Raw genomic sequence first — 21,051 nt, 5'->3', positions numbered from 1 at the left:
GGCTGGAAGGAGGGAGCTGCTGTGCTTGAGGGGCTGGAAGGAGGGGAGCTGCTGTGCTTGAGGGGCTGGAAGGAGGGGAGCTGCTGTGCTTGAGGGGCTGGAAGGAGGGGAGCTGCTGTGCTTGAGGGGCTGGAAGGAGGGGAGCTGCTGTGCTTGAGGGGCTGGAAGGAGGGGAGCTGCTGTGCTTGAGGGGCTGGAAGGAGGGGAGCTGCTGTGCTTGAGGGGCTGGAAGGAGGGGAGCTGCTGTGCTTGAGGGGCTGGAAGGAGGGGAGCTGCTGTGCTTGAGGGGCTGGAAGGAGGGGAGCTGCTGTGCTTGAGGGGCTGGAAGGAGGGGAGCTGCTGTGCTTGAGGGGCTGGAAGGAGGGGAGCTGCTGTGCTTGAGGGGCTGGAAGGAGGGGAGCTGCTGTGCTTGAGGGGCTGGAAGGAGGGGAGCTGCTGTGCTTGAGGGGCTGGAAGGAAGGGAGCTGCTGTGCTTGAGGGGCTGGAAGGAAGGGAGCTGCTGTGCTTGAGGGGCTGGAAGGAAGGGAGCTGCTGTGCTTGAGGGGCTGGAAGGAAGGGAGCTGCTGTGCTTGAGGGGCTGGAAGGAAGGGAGCTGCTGTGCTTGAGGGGCTGGAAGGAAGGGAGCTGCTGTGCTTGAGGGGATGGAAGGAGGGGGCTGCTGTGCTTGAGGGGCTGGAAGCAGGGGGCTGCTGTGCTTGAGGGGCTGGAAGGATGGAGCAGCTGTACTTGAGGGGCAACATATGAAATAGGGGCTGCTGCTCATGTAAAGGAAGCTGATGCTGGACATAGAAATGCCAATCTGATGCACATAAAGGGACTCCATGAGGGAAGATAGGTCTGCGGCACATAGGGTACTGTACTGTGCATGTAGAGGGGTGATATAGATGGATAAAGTGGGTGAGCCACTACATTGGATTTCTCTACACTCCGTTCTTTAAACTCTCCATCTAAAATGAAATTAAACATTTTAACCTGGAATGCCCTTTAATTGGAGTATTATCTCTACATTTACCGAGATTCATGGTCTGCATGGCCTCCTTGAACATGTCACTGCTGAAGATCAGTTTCATCAGATCCTGGGTGGATTTGTCCAGGGAACAGGGTTTCACCTTCTTGCTTACTCCATCCACTGTGTCTGCCTGTGGGGGAAATAGGGGGCGGTGGAGGTAGATGATACATGCTGAACAGAAAACACACACACACGCCAAAGCAGCTCAGGAGGAATACTGGCACCCAACCAATCCACATGCAGCTACACTATATACACATCCCTACGCACTGATTGGCTGCACTGATTCTCTACACCCCTCCTCAACCTCCCTACAGAGACTTAAAGCACACCAGTCATGGGACTATGGAAGCTGGACCTTCTTCACTTATATTGGCAAAGACTAAATATTATTTCCAAAAGTTTACCAAAAAAAAAACAAAAACAAAAAAAAAACAGTAAAAATCCCCAAATCAGAGACAGTATTGCACTACATCCAGCCAATTCAAAGATCTGCTTTTTTATAATATTAGCAGTAGGGTATTGTACCGTGTTAGCCATCAGTAAAAGCAAGAAGTTTTAAATCAGGATGATACCATTTATTGGCTAACTACAAATGAATAAGAATAAACAAGCTTTCGGCCTTGCAGCCTTCGTCAGGTTTACATCCTGTTAGTTTGCAAGCTGGTGGTACAGACAGCTTATATACATGCAACATCAAAAGGGAAAACAGATATTTTTTTCAAGCATAAATACGTCATTAAGATGCCTTAATACAAACAGACCATCTAAATGGGGTAAGATAAGGATCCTTGTTTACGCCATGCTCACAGACCTGGTATTTAGGATTGACCCAGAGGTATCGTAAATTCTTAGTTCACAAGTTCAGCTAGAGTGGCTGAGACAGTTCATATATCATCAATCTCATACCAATATAGAAAGTTGTTGTCAACAAAAGCTTGTTTATTCTTATTCATTTGTAGTTAGCCAATAAATGGTATCATCCTGATTTAAAACTTCTTGTTTTTATAATATAGGGTACTATCGGTGCTTTGCTCACCTATCTTAAAGGGGAACTGAAGTAAGAGGTATACAGAGGCGGACATATTTATTTCCTTTTAATCAATACCAGTTGCCTGGCAGCCCTGCTGGTCTATTTCTCTGCAGTAGTATCTGAATAACACCAGCAACAAGCATGCAGCTAGTCTTGTCAGATCTGACTTTAAAGTCTGAAACACCTGATCTGCTGCATGCTTGTTCAGGGGCTATGGCTAATAGTATTAGAGGCAGAGGATCAGCAGAGCTGCCAGGCAACTGGTATTGATTAAAATAAATATGGCAGCCTCCGTGTACCTCTTACTTCAGTTCCCCTTTAAATACCTGCCTGTTCACTGCCCCCCCCCCCCCCCCGTCATCAACCAAGCCATTTTGTGTCCCTCCTGGGTTCACTCACCTTGATTACAGCCTCTCCAGTCTCCTCCTCATCATCGTCATGCTCCACTTCGATCATTGTGTACTTTCCAGGGTGTGCTGTGAAATTCTCTCGATCTGACCAGTTATTTTTAGTTTTATCCTTGAACTTCTTCTCAAAGTCTTTCGTAGCCGCAGCTGCATCTCCAAAAGTGGAAACCTTGGACTGTCCAACTTCCCCCTGTGGAAAGCGGAAACCTCATGTTACCAGTATATTACAGACCAGGATCCGGATTGGTAAGAAAATGGCTGCAACTTAGATATCTATCCTCGTCCCTCACCTAAACTCCTCAGCAGCAGTGGAAATCCCCGCTGCAGCTGGCTTTAGGACCCTTACTGCAAAGAACCCCTTCCAATGCGACCATCCTAATAGTAAAAAGTTTTAGATTTAAACTAGCATTAATCAATGCCTGGTACAGGCATCATTATTGCTGCACCTTGGACTTCAACGTTAGAGCGGTACTAATGTGACGTCCATTTTACAGGTTCAATTTCCCATAATGTTTAGCAATTGTTACTATCTACAGAAAGTACAGGATGTCCCCAGCAGTACTCACCACGCGCCCCCAGCGATTCCATGTGCAGTACTGGGGCGGCTTCGAATCTGGGCAATGAAGACATTGGATGATGTAAAATTTGTTATTGTTGTTGCCGATGTTTGTTTGGTTCAGCATACAGTCATAGTCCTCATACACCTGAAATAGACAATACATGGTAGAGTGGCACAAAGCAGAGTATGGATGTGCACATAGAAATGCAAACTCATACTATTAGCTTGGGAAAAATATAAAAGTACTCGTGTCACTACAAATTTCATCCATATACCAGGGATCAATGCAATAGACAGCATGATCTGGTTTATGAACATGGAGAAAGCAGGTCTTGCTGATTGTAATTTGTACAGCTTCAAGACTGTATCTAAAGGTTAAAGTGTACCTGAGACGACAAAGGTAAAAGATTTGATACATACCCGGGATTTCCTTCAGCCCCCTAGGCAGCGCTAAGTCCCTTGCCGTCTCCCACGTGTCTCTGTTCTCCTGCTAGTGGTCCCGGTAACTGGCTCAGCCACGCCAGTCGGGCTCTTCTGCTCATGTGCAGAGGGGGCTGCGCATGTGCAGAAGAGACCGACTAGCGCAACTGAGATAGATTACCAGGACCACTAGAAGGAGAACGGAGGCACTCGGGAAGGCAGCGAGGGACATAGGGGTGCTTATGGGACTGGAGGGAGCCCCGAATAAGTATCAAATCTTTTACTTATGTTGTCTCAGGTACACTTTAAAGCGCACCTGACATGACATGATGAGATAAACACAGGTACATATAGTATTAGTCCTATGGAAGGTAACCATACATTCATCAGGTTTAATAGAACAATACATTGTTTTTAAATAAAAAAAAATGCTGCTATGTTGATCAAAAAGGAATAGACATCAGGTAGATTTCATTCAAATTGTCAAATATGTGTTTAGTTCACTCAAAGTTGCAATGAGATTGATGTCAGAAACAGCAAATTGATCATCATCCAAAATGACAGCCGATTCCTCTGGAATCAAATAAAAATTTTCCATCCAGTTCAAATGACAGAACAGCCAAGTGTATTTCGATTCAAGTGAGAGGCATATGGTGGCTGCCAAAGGCGTAGCAATAGCCATAGCAGCTGTTCTGGTGCCCTGGAGCAGAGGGGGCCCAGGTGGTACTTGATGTATTCACCATTAACTTTCTAATGTATAATTGCCCTGTAAGCGTGTGTTTATACATCACCTGCCCTGTGTCGCGGTGCCCGTCTGTCTTCCGCCTCTATTCCATTAGCCTCATACGCGCTGCAGGCGTGGCACGTAACATTACACGTCGGCCTGCTATGCACCGCGTGTATGCGGCTAATAAAAGAGTAGCAGAAGACAGACGAGCACAGCGACACAGGACAGAATGTATAAACACACACCTACAGCACATTTATACATAGCGGAAAAAGCGCCGGGTATTTAATCGCATCCGTCGCTCGTCCCGATATCAATTGCCGTTACCACTGTGTACACAATCGAGCATGTTGGCCCAACATCTTGATATATGCGACCAATTTCGGCACGAAATTGGTCGCATTGTCGGTCGGGCATCCACGTGCCAGCACCGATTTTCATCCGATTATAACGATCGAATCGGATTGGTCGATCGGCCTCGATCGGCCTCCAAGTGGTCTGATGTATGGCCATCTTATGTGTACTCTGCATTGCAAGTGTTAAAAAAAAAATAGTCTGGTTATCTATGCAAATAAGCTAATGGAATTTAGCCTGATGTCCTGAAGAGTAAACATAAAAATATGAGATTCTCTTATGTTACTAATCTTCTACTTATCATTAGTTCTAAAAATACAATCAATTATCTCGTAAGCTTAATTGCAGTTCAGGTTTGCTTTAAAAGAGAACCAGAGGTGGGCGGTTGAGGGGGCAGATGGGATGCAGAGACATGTTCTCTGCCTTGTAACATGCCTCTGTGTCCCCACACCGCCGCTCTCTGCACCCCCCCCCCCCCCCCACCGCCGCTGTATAGCCCCTCGAGATTAGCAATAATATTTGTCACTATCTCAGAGGTAAACACAGGGAGAGGGATTCCCTGTTCAAAACGCCCGCCAGGGTCATTCCTGCAGGGTTTCCAAAGCTGCCATTGGGCAGCTCTTTCTCCCTGGCCGCGCCCCCTGCATGCTATGAGAGACAACACAGTCTCTCAGTGCAGCATCCTGACCCAGAGGTTACCAAAGTGAAGGTGGGCTATTGCGGCCCATGCGAGCGGCGTTTTTTGCGGCTACCTGATCCACTAACACCCGGATCGGGTAGTTTTTAAGAAAAAAAAAAATTTGCCCACCTCGTGCTCTCTTTAACCACTTGACATTCCAGGATGTAGATTCTACATCCCAAAAAACTCCCCTTTGGGTTCCAGGATGTAGCATCTATGAACACACCACTGTGTGCTCTTTCCGCGTGCCTGTTCAAAAGTGAATGATTGCTGCAATAGCAAGTAGCAGAAATAATTTCTTGAGGGCAGGGAACACACTTGACTGTTTTCGTGCGCGTTTTCTGCACAGAAAAACTCGTGTTAATCAATGGGCTAGTACACACTTAATATGTTGTTCGCGCGCAGAAAAAAAACTGACATTCTGCATCATGATTCTGCACATTTTGTCATTTTTCTCTATCAATTACATCAGCTTCTGTGAAAAAACGCGCGCGTTTTCCTGCATGGAAACACACTTGGTGTGCAGAAAAAGTATGCAGGAAAACGCACACAGAAAACTGAAAGACAAGTGTGTTCCCTGCCTAAAGATACACTTTTTTTAAAAAAAAAGTTGATTTTAAACTTCCATTTGCCAATGGTCATTTTTCAATTGCCAATTTTTAAATTGTTGTTTTTCAACTGCTTCTTTCTAACTTGTGAGTTTGAACAGTCATTTTTCAACTTTCATAGCAACAGAGTCACAGTTTTTCCCCTGCAGCGCAGTGTTAACTTCCACCTAGCCTATTAACTCCTTAGATCACCTGTATCTGCCCTTAACGTTCGTGAACATGTTTAATGACACCAGTAGCATTATGTGATCACTAGAGCTACAGCGCCACCTGAAACAAACATGTAGCTAATCCAGTCAGACTTCAGTCAGAACATGTGAACTGCATGCTTGTTCAGGGTCTATGGCAAAGGGCTCGTTTCCACTATAGCGAATCCGCATGCGGGCACTGCATGCGGATTCGCATACTTAATGTTAGTGGATGGGGCTGTTTCCACGTGTGCGGCGGCGTTTTTCGTTGCGGGGAAAATCTGCACGACAGGGTCGTGCAGATTCGCGTGTGGCAGGAATGCGGACGAATCGCCGCTAATGTATTCTATAGGGAAATCGCATGCGGCTTTGTCATGCGGATTTCCCCGCGATTTCGCATGAAAGCCAATGGAATTTAACACAGGCAGTGACATGGTTAAATTCGCATGGCTCCTTGCCATGCGAAATCGCATGCAAAATCGCGGGTAAATCTGCATGCGGAAACGCAGCCGCATGCGATTTCTTCAGCAGTGGAATCCAGGCAATTCCGCACCGCTACAGTGGAAACGAGCCCTAAAAGTATTAGGCTGCATTTCCACTTGTGCGGTGCGAATCGCCACGGTAAAAATTCGCATGCGGATGACGATGTATGCGAATTTAACCATGGCAGTGCTGGTGTGCTTTTCCATTGTTTCTATGCGAATTCGCATGAAAATTCCCAAACCTCATGCGAATTTCCTATTGAATACATTGTATGCGATTCGCATAGCGGTATGCGAATTCTGATGGCTCTGCCATGCGATTTTTTTTCTGCACAGAAAAAACGCAAAGGAATCCTGACAAGTGGAAACAGTCCCATTCACTTGTATTGCTATGCGAATTTGCATGCGGAAAAACGCATGCGAATTCGCGATAGTGGAAATGAGCCCTTAGGCCCCATTCACACTAGAGCGTCTTGCCGGCGATTTTGGCAAAACGCTCAAACACTAGCGCTTTTTAAAGCGTTAGTGTAGTAAAACCCTATGGGCCAGTTCTCACTTGGGCAATTTGCGTTAATCACCGTCGATTAATGCAAATCGCCAAACATAAACGCGTAGCCTGCCCCATTTTCAGGCGATATCCCGGGGATCGCGTTTCAGTGCTATAGAAGTGCTAAACGCGATCGCAGGAAAATCGCTGCAATGTCCATTGATTTCTCCGCGTGACCATTCCCGGAGAAGCCTCCGATACGCTGTGCGCTGGACAAACTGAAACCCCTGCTCAGCTTCCATCTGCCCGCGCTGCACCTGCCGCCCAACAAGGTAGCACCTGAAGACCCTCCAAAGCGTCCAGTCTAGGACAGGAAAAACAACTGAATGGCTCATGTGAGTGTCTGCTTTATATTTATCTCCTGCCTGCCTATTATGCAAATTTTGTATCTTATAGCTTCCTGTCCAAAGTTTGGGAGGGAGACAAGTCTCGTAGGAGGGGTGCTGTCAGGAGGACATTCTGGGAAAAGTATTTGGCTTGAGGAATGCCCTATAAACTATATGAAAGGAACACAATTATGCAATGAGTAAAAGTTTATCTCGGATCCACTTCAATTACCATTTCAGTTCCGAGTAGCTACGAATTTGTAGCTACTCGGAAGAGCATCACTGCTTCCTGCATAACTGAAGGTGGAGCATTTCATGGTGACTGGGTGTGTGCAGGCAACAGGGTGTGCGCAGACAACTTTCAGTCGCTGAGGACTTGCGAACTAACAGACCAGCAATTTTCCCTCTTTATTTTTCAGTCTCTTCTTGAAATCTTATTTCTCTCGTTGCATCTGGATTGCTTAACATATTAAAACTGAGCTGCTTTACATATCTGGAACGGCACTCTTCATTCTCAATACTCACCTCATAACCAGAAGCATTCAGCGTACAGGCAGAGTCTACCTTGGCCTTCCCCTTCTTGCCGGAAGCGGCTTTCAAGGCCTGTACGGTACTCTGGAAGCGGTCCGGGGCCTGAATCTCCTCTTCCTTCACTTCCTCCTTCACTTTGGTCTTCTTGCCTCCCCTAGTGCTCTGGGTCTTGGTTGCAGCCTTCCTCTTGGGAGCCATCTTTTCTTCAGAGACTGCATATAGAACACAGAATGGATGATAAGATGCAGAAGTGAACAATGGTAATCTATTGATGCGCAGATTTAAAGTACACCTGATGCAATTAAAAAACGTTAGATAGATACTTACCTGAGTAGTGGGAAGCCTCTAGATGTTCCAGAGGCTTCCTGGATCCAGTCAAATAGGTTCCTTCAGGCTTTGCTCTCAGCCATGGACAGGTGCACCAGGACTGGGCATGCACGAGCCAAGACCACACATGCCCAGCAGAGTGGATTGCTCGTGCATGGAGGAAAAAAGCCGCGTATGAGCAGCTTCACTCTACTGGGCATGTGCGTAGCTTACGGCTAGTTCACATGGGTGGCTGGTGGGATGGCTTGGGGCAGCTCATTTAGCCGATACTAAATGCTTTTCTGCTATCGTGGACAAAGAGAGGCCCCTGACCACAAGCTGGTGATAGCTGAAGGGCAGTACTCTTCTCCTCATTGTCTGCTACTTGGGTGGGGGTATCAAATTCCACCAGCGCCTGGCAATGGGTGGAAGCACTGCAGTTTTTCATCATTGATTTGTTTTGGGTGGATCCTTCCTGACCACCTTTTTTAAACAGACCTACGGCTCTACCCAGTGGCGTAGCTAAGGAGCTGTGGGCCCCGATGCAAGTTTTACAATGGGGCCCCCCCAAGCACTTCATACATAGCAATTGATACGGTGCACCAAAACCTGCCAATGGCAACTACAGAGTCAGAGGTGCAAGAAAGGGATGGGAAACAGTTTGTTAATGATTACCACTATTCAAAGTATCTATAGAAGTGATTATTATGAGCACAGGACCAATAGAGAGCTAATACTGTAGTTGAGGGAGGGCCCTTCGGGGCCCCTCTGGCCCAAGGGCCCCGATGCGGTCGCTACCGCTGCACCCCCTATTGCTACGCCCCTGGCTCTACCATTATCTTTGTGTACTTATGTAATGCTGACATCTTCTTCAGTGCTTTAGAGTCCTTATTCATGTCACTGACTGTCCCTCAGAGGAGCTCAGAGTTTAAAGCAAAACTGAAGTGAAAATAAACTTATGAGATAATGAATTGTATGAGTGGTACAGCTAAGAAATAGAACATTAGTAGCAAAAAAGGAGTATCATATTGTTTTCCAGTACAGGAAGAGTTAATAAACTTCAATTATCTATGCAAAAGAGCTTCTGTGAGCTATTCGACCTAAACTTGGTCGAATACAATTCTGTTTTCTGAAGCGCTTAAACAGGCAAGAGACAGTGAGAGACCGCTTGAGATAAGATTTTACTGCAGGAAAGTTCAAAGGGTCATTATTTCTGCTTCGTTTTATAGTTTAAAAGACGAAGTGTGCTTTTAAAACTGCAACTTTGACAGACTGATGCAATGTTATTAAAAAAACAAAAACCGATATAACTGAAAATACGCATGATGTCATTCTACTTCCGCCCGGGACTTCCGGTTTGCGCTCCTGCCGCTATAAGCCTGCCATAATCCAGGGAGAAGCCTCTGATCCGCTGGGCAAGCTGAGACTCCTGCTCAGCCTAAAAACATGTCCGTGCTGCACCTGCTGCCCAACATGGTAGCACCTGGAGACCCCAGAAGCTTTCCATCTGGGACAGGAATAACAACCGAAGGGCTCATGTGAGTGGCTCATTTATGTACAGTATGTCTCCTGCCTGCCTGTTATGCAAATTGTGTGTCTTATAGCTTCCTTTCCAAAGTTTTGGAGGTAAACAAGTCTCATAGGAGGGGTGCTGTCAGGAGGACGTTCTGGGAAAATAAAAAAAAATATATGAGATTCTCTTCTTTGCTACTATTCTATTCATTATCCGTACTATATATACAATTCATTATATAAGGTTTTTTTTTGTTTGCTTCAGGTGTCCTTTAAGGCCTACCATAGTCATAGTCTAGTGTTGCTACCATAGTCTAATGACTATTCTGGGGGCAGCCAATTAACTTACTATGTTCTGTAAAAAACAGACATTTTACTGATATTCTACGAGCAGCTATTTCCGGGGGTTAAATTACTGCATTGCCCTTTTCACTTGTATGTGTCTACATCCCTTGCACTGCAAGTTTCCTATAATACCATAACCATTAGCAGAAAATGTAGTCTATGGGCTAGTTCACACTCGGACGATTCTTCAGCGCTTTGCTGATCGCTGGCGAACAGCAAAGCGCTGCTACAATGTATCCCTATGGATACATTCACACTGCAGCAGTTGCGATTTCGATTAATCGCAAACGCGCTGCATGCAGCGTTTTGGGGGCGATTGCTCTGTGATTTCCGTTCTATTGAACGGGAATCACAAGCGCAAATCGCGGCAGAATTGCTCCAAGCGCCGAGTGTGAACTGGCCCTAAGGTCTGATTATTTGCCTTGAAAAATGTCTTAATCTCCATCAGTTTTCATGACTGATGCCCAATTACTTTTACCTCTCGGAGTTCTTTCTAACGGCTGGATTCTGAGCTGCCGTTTGCTGTCCGGGTGTGTCTGATCTCAGCGTTCAGCAACAGTCTTCCTCACATTACACAGAGAATGAACAACAGTCACTCCCTCAGGGGACATATTAACGCGATAACTGATAGTACTATGCTGTCAGTGCAACCTGTAAAACAGGAAGTTTTCTATACAAGCTCCAGTGACCCTGCTGAAACAGAACACGTGTTCATTTTTGTTTCCAGGCCACAACAGTCTACCTGCTTACTTGTCACAAAGCAACAACAATACCCCTGTACAATAAGAAAAAGTGTAATTCCAAGCCAAACCATAGTAATGACTGCAAACTATCCATAAAATAGCTGGTAAAGTAACACACACAAAAACAAAACAATAGCAAATTGCGTCACCACTGCATGAGTTGGGTGACGGGTGGTGCCGGTAATGCATATTAGTGATATTGTACTATACACTTATCCAGCACCCATTCTCACTTGAACCCTCCTGTCCTAGTGCCTAAAACTACCCCCCACCTTAGGCCTAAACTACCCCCTCACTTCAAGTGCCCCTAAAACCAACCTCCCCCTTCTACTTCCTAACACTAACCGCAGCGCCAAAATGCAGCTACAACCATTATTTTCTATGTGGTAGCCGATCAACTACTATCCGCATCAGGTGTCCAAATCACTGCTTGTGTGCTCAATTACGGATATTTAACCTAGGCGGCTGTGGAGTTGGTACAAAAATCATCCGACTCCTCAGGTTATGAAACCAATGACAACGAGTACCCCAAAATTGCTCCAACTCCGACTCCACAGCCCTGCTATAAAGACCAACCCACCATCACCCTCCAGAAGCCCACACCATTTACAAACCCATTGAAAACAATTCCTTATATCTGAACCAGAAATTGTAACTGGTTAATGACATACTGTTAGAGCTCCACAGTTTTTCAAAATGATCCTCACTTCCTCTTTGTGTGGAATTCATCTAGGATCTGGATATTGTTAGCCTGCATTTTTTTTTTACAAACGTTGGCGAGGCATTCCGTGATTGTAATAGGTTGTGGTACAAAGTCAACCATCTGGAGTGTGCTATACAATTAGGAGGCCCAGCAGAAATACAAGACAACAATGCAACAAACCATTCTACACCAATAATGAATCTTCAAAGAGCAGAGCGGCATTTTATCAGCCGCAGTATGTAACCTTCTTGTTACACATTTACAGCGTGCCATCTAAATCACACAACCTCTTATCTGCGCAGCCATTCTTCTGCCTGCACCTGCTGAACTCACGTTCCTACTATTTACAGTCTTCATTTCATTCGTTCTCTATTCTGGAGTGTTTTCCATGCAGGTTCTCTCTGCACAGGTGAGCACAGAGGAGGTTTCTGTCATTCTAGAGCCACCTGTCACCATCTAGAGGTTTTTACAGAGTACACATAAAGCATCACTCGCCCGGTCACTGCCTGAGGCCTAGAGTAAATAGGCTATATTAGTAGCATTAACCACTGTGATCAGGAAACAAAACTAACTGCAAATAAAAACAGCCTGAAATCAGAGGAATATGGAGGCCATTGCCATACCTTTAAAAAAAAATATGTCTGCCTGGCTGTCATGCTGATTTTTGGTGCCTAAATTGTCTGCATCATATACTCAAAACAAGCATGTAGCCAGCAGAGTCAGAACACCTGATCTGTTTACAGACCTAAAATAACATGGCACCCCAGCAAAACTATGATTGGGCCTCGCCTTACTATGGCGATTCCCAGGGTCATAAAGTTAGGGCAGCCATTATAGCCTTTCCTCCCCATAACAAAAGTGACATACTCTCCTGTCATACATCCCCCACTGCTAATGTGGCCACCATCCACCCTCCCTACCCTAGCAAGTGTGGCCACCAAAGCGTAACCCCATAAGAAGAGCAGAAACCACCCCTACCCCCCATAACAATTGTGACCAATTATCCCTCTTTAAGAAGTGTAAAATGCCCCCCCCCCCCCCCCCCACACACACACACACACACACACACACACACACACACACACACACACACACACATGTATTGTAGTACCATGATTCCCTACTCCTACATAAAAAGCTTCTCCAGCAGAATTTTCCCATCCCTCCATATAAAGTATAGATGTGGGAACTGCAGACACCCCCCCCTTGCACCATGTGATCCCCAGCAGGAAGGTGCCCAGACTTCTTCTTTCCCTGCATACACCAGAGTCCTTCTTCAGTACTCCCAATAGCTCCCTACCATCCTCCCCTATATTTGCAAATAAGACCTGCTGTATTCCATGCTTGGGGGGGGGAGGGGGCGTCATTATTTCCAAACAAAAGGATTGTGATATGGGCTTTTAAGAGTAAAACACGTTTTTCTGAAGATTAGAAGCTGCAATTTTGCTTAAAGCAACGTACACACAATGAACGTTCATCACCCAATCACCCCTTTGGGAATCAGCCTGCGTTGTATATGCGGCACACAGATCTTTCGCTGATCAGAGAGAAACTTGTCTCTTGGACGATCGGCCGCCAAATTGCTTGATGTATGGCCACCTTAACTGTGCCTCAGAGGGGCTCGCAATCTAATCCCTACCATAGTCATTTGTACATCATAGTCTAGGGCATTTTTTTTAAGGAGGAAGCCAATTAACTTATCTGTATCTCTGTATGTTTTTTGGATGGAAGACACACACACACACACACACACACACACACACACACACACACACACACACACACACACACACACACACACACACACACACACACACACACACACACACACACACACACACACACACACACACACACACACACACACACTGAACAGCCATAGCTTTTATTAAGGTTTAGGTTTAGGTTTAGTGCAATGACATAACAGGAGACAGAGAGACGGTTGGAGGAAGACGTAATGTGATTCTACAACTCAGCCTCTATGAGTCATAATGTAGCTGGCATCTCACATGCTTTCCCATCAGTTACCGTCAAGCATTCCCCCAAACTTTCCAGCCACTTCTGACATGCCAGCCGGAGCCACGCCCCTTTCAGGGTGCTCAGTCTTATCTCGTGTGTAACAAACATAATGTCGGCAGGCCAGGTAGCTGCACAAACAATACACAACGATCAGAGGACCTGCTTTGGGAAAATTGTGGAGATGAGGAGATGATTAGTGCAATCTGATTTATTCAAGTTGGGATGGAACTCGCAGTAGAAAATTAGGTACTAGAACTCGCAGTAGAAAATTAGGTACTAGAGTAAAAATTTTAAATCGTTTCTCCCATTCCAAAAAAATACATATATTTTTATATTGATATCCTTAAAACTGACCTGACTGCAGAACTCTCTGCTCTAAATGATACACTACAGCATAATATCCTTTAACCTCGAGGACCACAGGCTTACACACCTCTAGTGACCATTATTTACAATTCAGCACTCTGCAGCTTTAACAGTTTGCTGCTCGGCCAAATTAGTCTTGTCCCCTTTTCTTGCTACCAACAGAGCTTTCTGTTGGTGGCATCTGATTGCTGCTGTGATGTAATTTTTTATTATTATTTAAAAAGTATTTTTTTTTTAAATTAAATTATGTTTTTTTTTTAACATTTCCCTCACTCCCTCTGAGATCCAGCACTAGGATCACCTCTCATGGGCATCAGCCTATGAGAGAAATCGTGTTGTGAGCCACTCCAGGGGACAGTAAAGTGACAGGGCTGTCCCCAGTACAGCGGTGCGCCAGATTGCAGCACTGTACTAATGCAAATGGCCTGTTTTTTGTGTCTAACAGCCTGCCAGCCGTGATCGCGGGCTGGCAGGCTGATCACGGATCCCCGCACTGTTTATTTATGGGCGCTTGCGTTAGAGCGAGCTCCCTGCAAATCTTGCGCATCGCAAGATCATGCACCCGTGCGTGGTGGAGGAATAAGGAAGCCACTCTGCGACCACCATCCTGCGTTAGGCGGTCACAGAGTGGTTAAAGAAAAACACTTCTTTGTTACAGCTGAATACAAATCCTGCAATAAATCTGCACTGTATCTACTTCCTGCTTTCATGGAAGCAAACATATTGGTAACATCCTGTGGTTTCAAATGAGCTTATCTGCCGTGGCAGTCAGGTGACACAGGGGGAGATCAAATTACAACTTGTGATTAGTCACACATGACTAATATACAGCGCTGCGTGATATGTTGGCGCTTTATAAATACAATAAATAATAATAATATATACACAGGGTGAATTTCTTAATGTTGTCCTTCCATCCTGTACAAGAGTTCAGGTCCACATTAACTGACTGATACTGCTGTCAGTGCTGGGCAAGCAGAAGTTGCCAGTCATGCAGAAGCTCTCTGCCCAGCATCCTTGCACTCCTCCCTGGTAGTGATATGTTGCCATGGCAGCGACTGATGTGTCACTTGTAACTTAACTGAACTGTATGCCTTTCACTGGCCCAAACACGCTGTAAGTCTTAAAGGGAAGCTGAAGGGAGAAGTATATGGGGGCTGCCATATTTATTTCCTTTTAAACAATACTAGTTGCCTGGCAGCCGTGCTGATCTATTTGGCTGCAGTAGTGTCTGAATAACACCAGAAAAAAAAGCATGCAGCTAATCCAGTCAGATCTGACAATAATGTCAGAAACACCTGATCTGCTGCATGCTTGTTCAGGGGCTATAGCTAAAAGTATTAGAGGCAGAGGATCAGCAGGATAGCCGGGCAACTGGTATTGTGTAAAAGGAAATAAATATGGCATATACCTCACACTTCAGTTGTCCTAGTTCAGACTCACTTTATTTCTTAAATGCATATTCCATGGAACATATTATACTGTAAACTGAAAACAAAGTTATGTACATGGCACATTAAAAAATAAATCAATAAATACGTAATAATATACAGTAGAATATTAATGCATAAGTGGTTTATTACCTGGCTGGCTTTTGCAATGCAGCCTTCCTGTACTAAATTTAGAAGATGCTGTCACCCTGCGAGAATAGCAAGTATGAGTCAAGCGACTCCTCCCCTTATTCAATTGTCAACCACATAAGGCAGTCAGGGTGGAGCCGACAACCACAACACAGAGCTGAACCCGCCCACTGCCTACCTATGCTGCTAAAAGATTGACTCTTTGTGGCCAGCACTGCAGATACAGATCACCTTCTAATGGCCCATACTCACGGGCTACAATTGTCACCGCAACACACGGCGCGCGTGTGTTGCGGCGACAGGTCGCCCGTGAGTATAAGGCGCAACACAGGCGCGCACCCCGAACCGTCGCTTTTTGCTGCTGTCGCCAGCTGATTGGCGCGGTCAATCGCCTGGCGACAGTTGCCACCGCAACTTCGTATTCGGCCTGTCGTGCACACGCTCCCGTGTGCTAGCGACAGGCCAAAAATGTAGCCCGTGAGTATGGGCCATAAGTCAGTTCACCCATCTGCAGTGTGTGTAAAAAAAAAAAAAAAAAAGCATTCAACTCTTCTATCACCCTCCCCAGTAAAAGAGCTCTGGTTTCTTATTGCAGGCTGGGTAGAGTGATGATGGGAGGTGCACATGACTTTTAAAAACACACAGAGGTTGTGGAAAGAACTAAATTTAAGTTGATGGTTTCATATGCACAGAATGTGACAGGTACAGGGCTCCTCAGGAACTTGCTAGGGAACAAATGATCAGATCAGAATAGCCATAAGACACATGTCCCTCCCCTGTTTCTTAGAACTGCTGTTTTGTATCATAGAACAGATCGTATTAATTAAAACTATTTGCCGACCGGCTAACACCAATGGGGGTGGCCATGGCGGCAGCCCCAGGACCGCCTAACGCCAATTGGCGTCAAGTCCTGGGGCTCTCATTTCTATGAGATCGCGGGCACATCTCATGCTCGGAGGGCAGAGCTCCGCCCCCTCTTCAGTCTCTGAGCTCGGGAGACTTTTAGACGGCGTGATTGCCGTCTATTTACTTGTACAGCGATGCGATCAGCAGCAGCGCTGTACTGGGGACAGCCATGTGACACGGCTGTCCCCCTGGGGGACAAGAGAGCGATCGGCTCTCATAGGCAGAAGCCTATGACAGCCGATCGCATGATTGGCTGGGTGCAGGAAGGGAGGGAGGGTATAACAAAAAAAAAAAAACAACAACAACATATATTTGTTTAAATAAACGGAGATAAATATTTATTAAAAAAAAACAAAACAACAACTTGGGGACGATCAGACCCCACCAACAGAGAGCTCTGTGCTGGGGGGGGGGGGGGGGAATCGTTCGTGTGCTGTGTTGTGCGGTCCTGCAGCTTGGCCTGAAAGCTGCAGTGGCCATTTTAGTTAAAATGTGCCTGGTCTTTAGGGGGGGGGGGGTGGTTTACCACTGTGGTCCTCAAGTGGTTAAAAAAAAAAAAAAAAAAAACTTATATTGTATTTACCATATCGTGTAATTATATTGTACAGGGCAATGGAAGATGATGGTGCTTCATAAATCAATAATAATGATTTGGTATTTATTTTTGATTCATTATCGAGAAAATCTTTGGTATGATCAATGGCCCATAATATTGGCCAGGGCTCTGCGCATGTAGCGGGCCTAAAGGTAGTGAGGTTTGAATGTTTGAGAGGTTGGTTGTACCCGCACACCTGACAAATTGTCAGACCAGGTGACAACACTTAAAGGACAAGTGAAGTGAGAAGAATATGGAGGCTGCCATATTGATTTCCTTTTAAACAATACCAGATGCCTGGCAGCTCTGTTGCTCTACTTGACTGCAGTAGTGCCCTAATAACACCAGAAACAAGTATGGGGCTAATCTTGTCAGATCTGACAATCATGTCAGAAACATCTGATCTGCTGCATGCTTATTCAGGGTCTATGGATAAAAGTATTAGAGGCAGAGGATCAGCAGGACAGCCAGGCAACTGGTATTGCTTAAAAGGAAATAAATATGGCAGCCTCCTTATCCCTCTCACTTCAACTGCCCTTTAAATACTCCTAGGTGGCTTTTATAACTCCACGGATGGTGGTCTGAGTATTTTCCCCAGAGTAGACCCCCATTACAGAGCGGCTTTGCGATTTTGTAAACCATTTTTGATTCCCTGATCGCGAAGTACCGCGATTTTAAGCCAGATTCCCCAAGCAATCGCAATCTGGGCCTGAAGCCAATTAATACGATCCCTCTGGAACTGCTCCAGAAATTCTGCTCTGTAATCCCAACACTGCAAGCAGAACCGCTCTCAGGGCTGGTGCACACCGAGCGGGTTTTCTGGCGTTTTTGCAGCCGCTTGCGGCTGCAGATACGCTTGGTCAATGTATCTCAATGGGGTGGGTCACACCAGAGCGGGAGGCATTTTGCTGAAACGCATACTCCCGGGGTGAGGCATTTTTTGGATTGCAGAGGCGTTTCTGCCTCCAATGTAAAGTATAGAAAAAACGCAAGCCGCTCTGAAAAACTGCAGTTCAGAGCGGTTTTGCAGGCGTTTTTGTTACAGTAGCTGTTCAGTAACAGCTTTACTGTAACAATATCTGAAATCTACTACACCAAAAACGCTTCATAAAACTGCAAAATGCTAGGTGAAGCGCTACAGAAAAATAACAAAAAGCGTTTCAAAATCTGCGAGCATTTTGCGAATCTGCTAGCGGGTTTTGGTGTGCACCGGGCCTCACAGGGTTCCAGTATCGCAGCTCTTTGGCAATAGCCTGTGATAAGAAAGAAGCACTCTATTGGGTCCTGGGCCTAAGCGCCTGCTGATTCAAAAACAAAGTAACCAAATGGCAGTGTTTGTAACCCAACTCATATTTTCATTAGACTGAAACTACATACAGTGCAAGCTGTCTACTGAAGCAAGTTATCCAAACATCCAATCAGATCCATGTCAGAATTATCACAGCGATACTTCACTGCACAGTAATATTCCAGCGATCTGCTGCACTGCTGGTAGTCTCTGCTATTCTGACAGATCAGGATATCAGTGTGCAGTTAGTATTAATGTGCGCACACATGCACAAAGAATGTCGCACACAGGAAGTCGGAACTCGATCTCTTGGGCGACATGTCGGGGCAGAGTATTGTACAGGAGGGGGTGACATCACAGTGTACGATGTAACAGGATTCAGTAGGAGGGGTAAGGGAGGAGAACAATTCGCTTGGCCAAGATAATCTGGTTCTCGGTAACACATCGGGGAGGCTGTACACACTGGAGATTTTTGGCAGAGATGCCCCTGAACAGCCACAACAGCCAAAACCCCCCTAGCATATGGATGATGCTGTACTGAGAAGTATTGGCACACTTGGCATTACTGAATACCACAACACCTGGCCTGCATTCCTTTAAGCTGAGTTTCCGTTAATGAAGATGCGCGTATCCGAAACACACACGATTCACGAGTGCAATTCAGCCTAAGGTGCACACCCCACTAAAGAAAACCCGAGCTAAAGCACATACTTACCTAAGGAGCGGGAAGCCTCTGGATCCTAATGAGACTTCCTCGCTGTCCTCTGTTGCCATTCGTGGACCCTCCAGCTGAACGGGGCCACACTCCTCCTCTGGCAAGAGCACACCCGTACTGCAGCCGCACAGTAGCACAGAGCCACTTGTGCACACTCGTGCTTCTGTGACTCTGGCTTACTGGTCAGGCTCAATACGGTTGCGCTCATGGTTAAAGAGGCGCGCGGCCCCGATCAGATTACCAACAAGCCATTGTCGGTAATCTTCGAAGGGTCTGCACTTAGTGACAGGGGACCAGAGGACAACGAGTGAAGCCTCATTAGAAACCAGAGGTTTCCCTCTTCCTAGATAAGTATGTGATTTTGTCCCTTCGGCGCGGATACACTTTAAAGTGTACCTGAGATATTGGATGAAAAAAAATTCAAACATACCTGGGGCTTCTTCCAGCCCCCTTCAGCTTGATCGCTCCCTAGCCATCCTTTTCCACCTCCTGGATCCTCCATTATGGCCCCCGGTAACTTCGACCAGTTGGCGCATGCGCAGTGCGACCGCGCACGCTCCCCCGTGACTTGCCTGTGCAGTACTGCACAAGTGCAGAACGCTCGCACGACAGGGCGCACACAGTAAGGCATGAGCAGTGAGCCTCAACTCCTGAAACCCTTAAAGGGGAACTGAAGTAAGAGGTATACAGAGGCTGCCATATTTATTTCCTTTTAATCAATACCAGTTGCCTGGCAGCCCTCCCCATATATTTCTCTGCAGTAGTATCTGAATAACACCAGAAACAAGCATGTAGCTAGTCTTGTCAGATCTGACTTTAAAGTTCGAAACACCTGATCTGCTGCATGCTTGTTCAGGGGCTATGGCTAATAGTATTAGAGGCAGAGGATCAGCAGGACTGCCAGGCAACTGGTATTGCTTAAAATGAAATAAACATGGCAGCCTCCATATACCTCTCTCTTCATTTCCCCTTTAACGGAGGATGCAAGAGGCGAAAAACGGCGGTGAGGGACAGATCAGGCCGAAGGGGGCTGGAGGAAGCCCCAGGTATAAAATGATTTTTTTCCATGCATCATCTCAGGTTCTCTTTAATATTTGCAAAAGTATACTCCAAGATGGAAAGTATACAGTTTGCATTACTGCCTTTCTGAACACACAAAACATTTGTCCGACAATGGGAATGTAGATTAAAAAAAAAAAAAAACGTAGCAGGTCGAACATTAGATCCCATCTCTATCAGCCACACTGTAGTTTCTAGATGCTAACTGTTGAGCTTCAACGTATCTGTGCACTTTTAATGGTAGAACTACAAGTCTGTGCAAGCCCTGTCATCTCCCTGGTCTGTAGCTGTTATGGATCAACTTGCAAGTGTATTGTGAAGGCACATCCATGGAGGCAGGCAAGCTGAGAGTTGTAGTTCTGCATCACAATATAGCCAGTCATACATACCGGTGCACCAGGGATAGCGGAGTGTTAGCAGCGCACAGTGCAGTCAATAGCGAAGGCTGGGACAGCCGTAACAATGACAGCCAGGAAGCCTCAGGCTGAGTCCTGCAAAGAGCGGAACAAGTCAGTACTAGCCTGGATCCTCCAGCCACTCCCTTGTCTCCACCCTCCCACGCTGGCCCCACCCCCAACACTGTCATCTAGGGAAGTCCTCTTGCATGAGCCAAACAACTAGAGATGGGAAGTTCGGATCTTTTCAATGATCCGGATGATTCGAATCGGGTCATTGAAAAGATCCGGATCTTTGATCCGAATCTCGGATCATTTTACTACCAAAGCATTCGGGGGTGAAATGAATAGCAGGACAGGTCTTTCCCTGCTGTGGACAGGAGAAGGGGAGGGGGGTGGACACACAGAGAAGGGGAGAAGATGGACAGAGGGCGGGGAGTGGACAGGGAAGGGACGAGCAGAGAGCAGAAATGTTTGCTTGCACACAATACCCACATGCTGCAATCATATGCTTTACATGTATTTCAACTATATGCTCATCTGTGTACATTGAATGCAAACGTGGCACAGTGAAAGAAAGCATCCCTCAAAGTTACAGTGCAGCTGTTTAGAGCGAGTGCAGCAGCAGGAGGATCATATTGCGCTGCAA

At 46.1% G+C, this 21,051-nt stretch overlaps 1 protein-coding gene across 3 annotated transcripts in view; it reads right to left on the bottom strand.

Moving 5' to 3' along the window:
* Positions 1–20,531, bottom strand: part of PARP3 (poly(ADP-ribose) polymerase family member 3) — a 44,556-nt gene extending 24,025 nt beyond the window's left edge. Inside the window, exons 1-5 of one of the 3 annotated variants that reach the window (XM_068253013.1) lie at positions 20,397–20,531; positions 7,865–8,082; positions 3,016–3,153; positions 2,442–2,639; positions 1,013–1,139 (exon numbers count right to left, since the gene is read on the bottom strand). In XM_068253013.1, the coding sequence (XP_068109114.1) occupies positions 1,013–1,139; positions 2,442–2,639; positions 3,016–3,153; positions 7,865–8,068 (667 nt within the window). In that variant the 5' untranslated portion in view covers positions 8,069–8,082; positions 20,397–20,531. Of the gene's footprint in view, positions 1–1,012; positions 1,140–2,441; positions 2,640–3,015; positions 3,154–7,864; positions 8,083–10,511; positions 10,618–20,396 lie in introns of those variants that run through there. The other 2 variants (XM_068253012.1, XM_068253014.1) reach the window with 2 other exon arrangements.
* Positions 20,532–21,051: the final 520 nt, after the last annotated feature.

The sequence above is a fragment of the Hyperolius riggenbachi genome, chromosome 9, assembly GCF_040937935.1.
Source record: "Hyperolius riggenbachi isolate aHypRig1 chromosome 9, aHypRig1.pri, whole genome shotgun sequence".
Classification (NCBI taxonomy): Eukaryota; Metazoa; Chordata; class Amphibia; order Anura; family Hyperoliidae; genus Hyperolius; species Hyperolius riggenbachi.
Note: the sequence above shows the minus strand (reverse complement) of the source record. Positions and strands in the feature narration are given on the sequence as shown.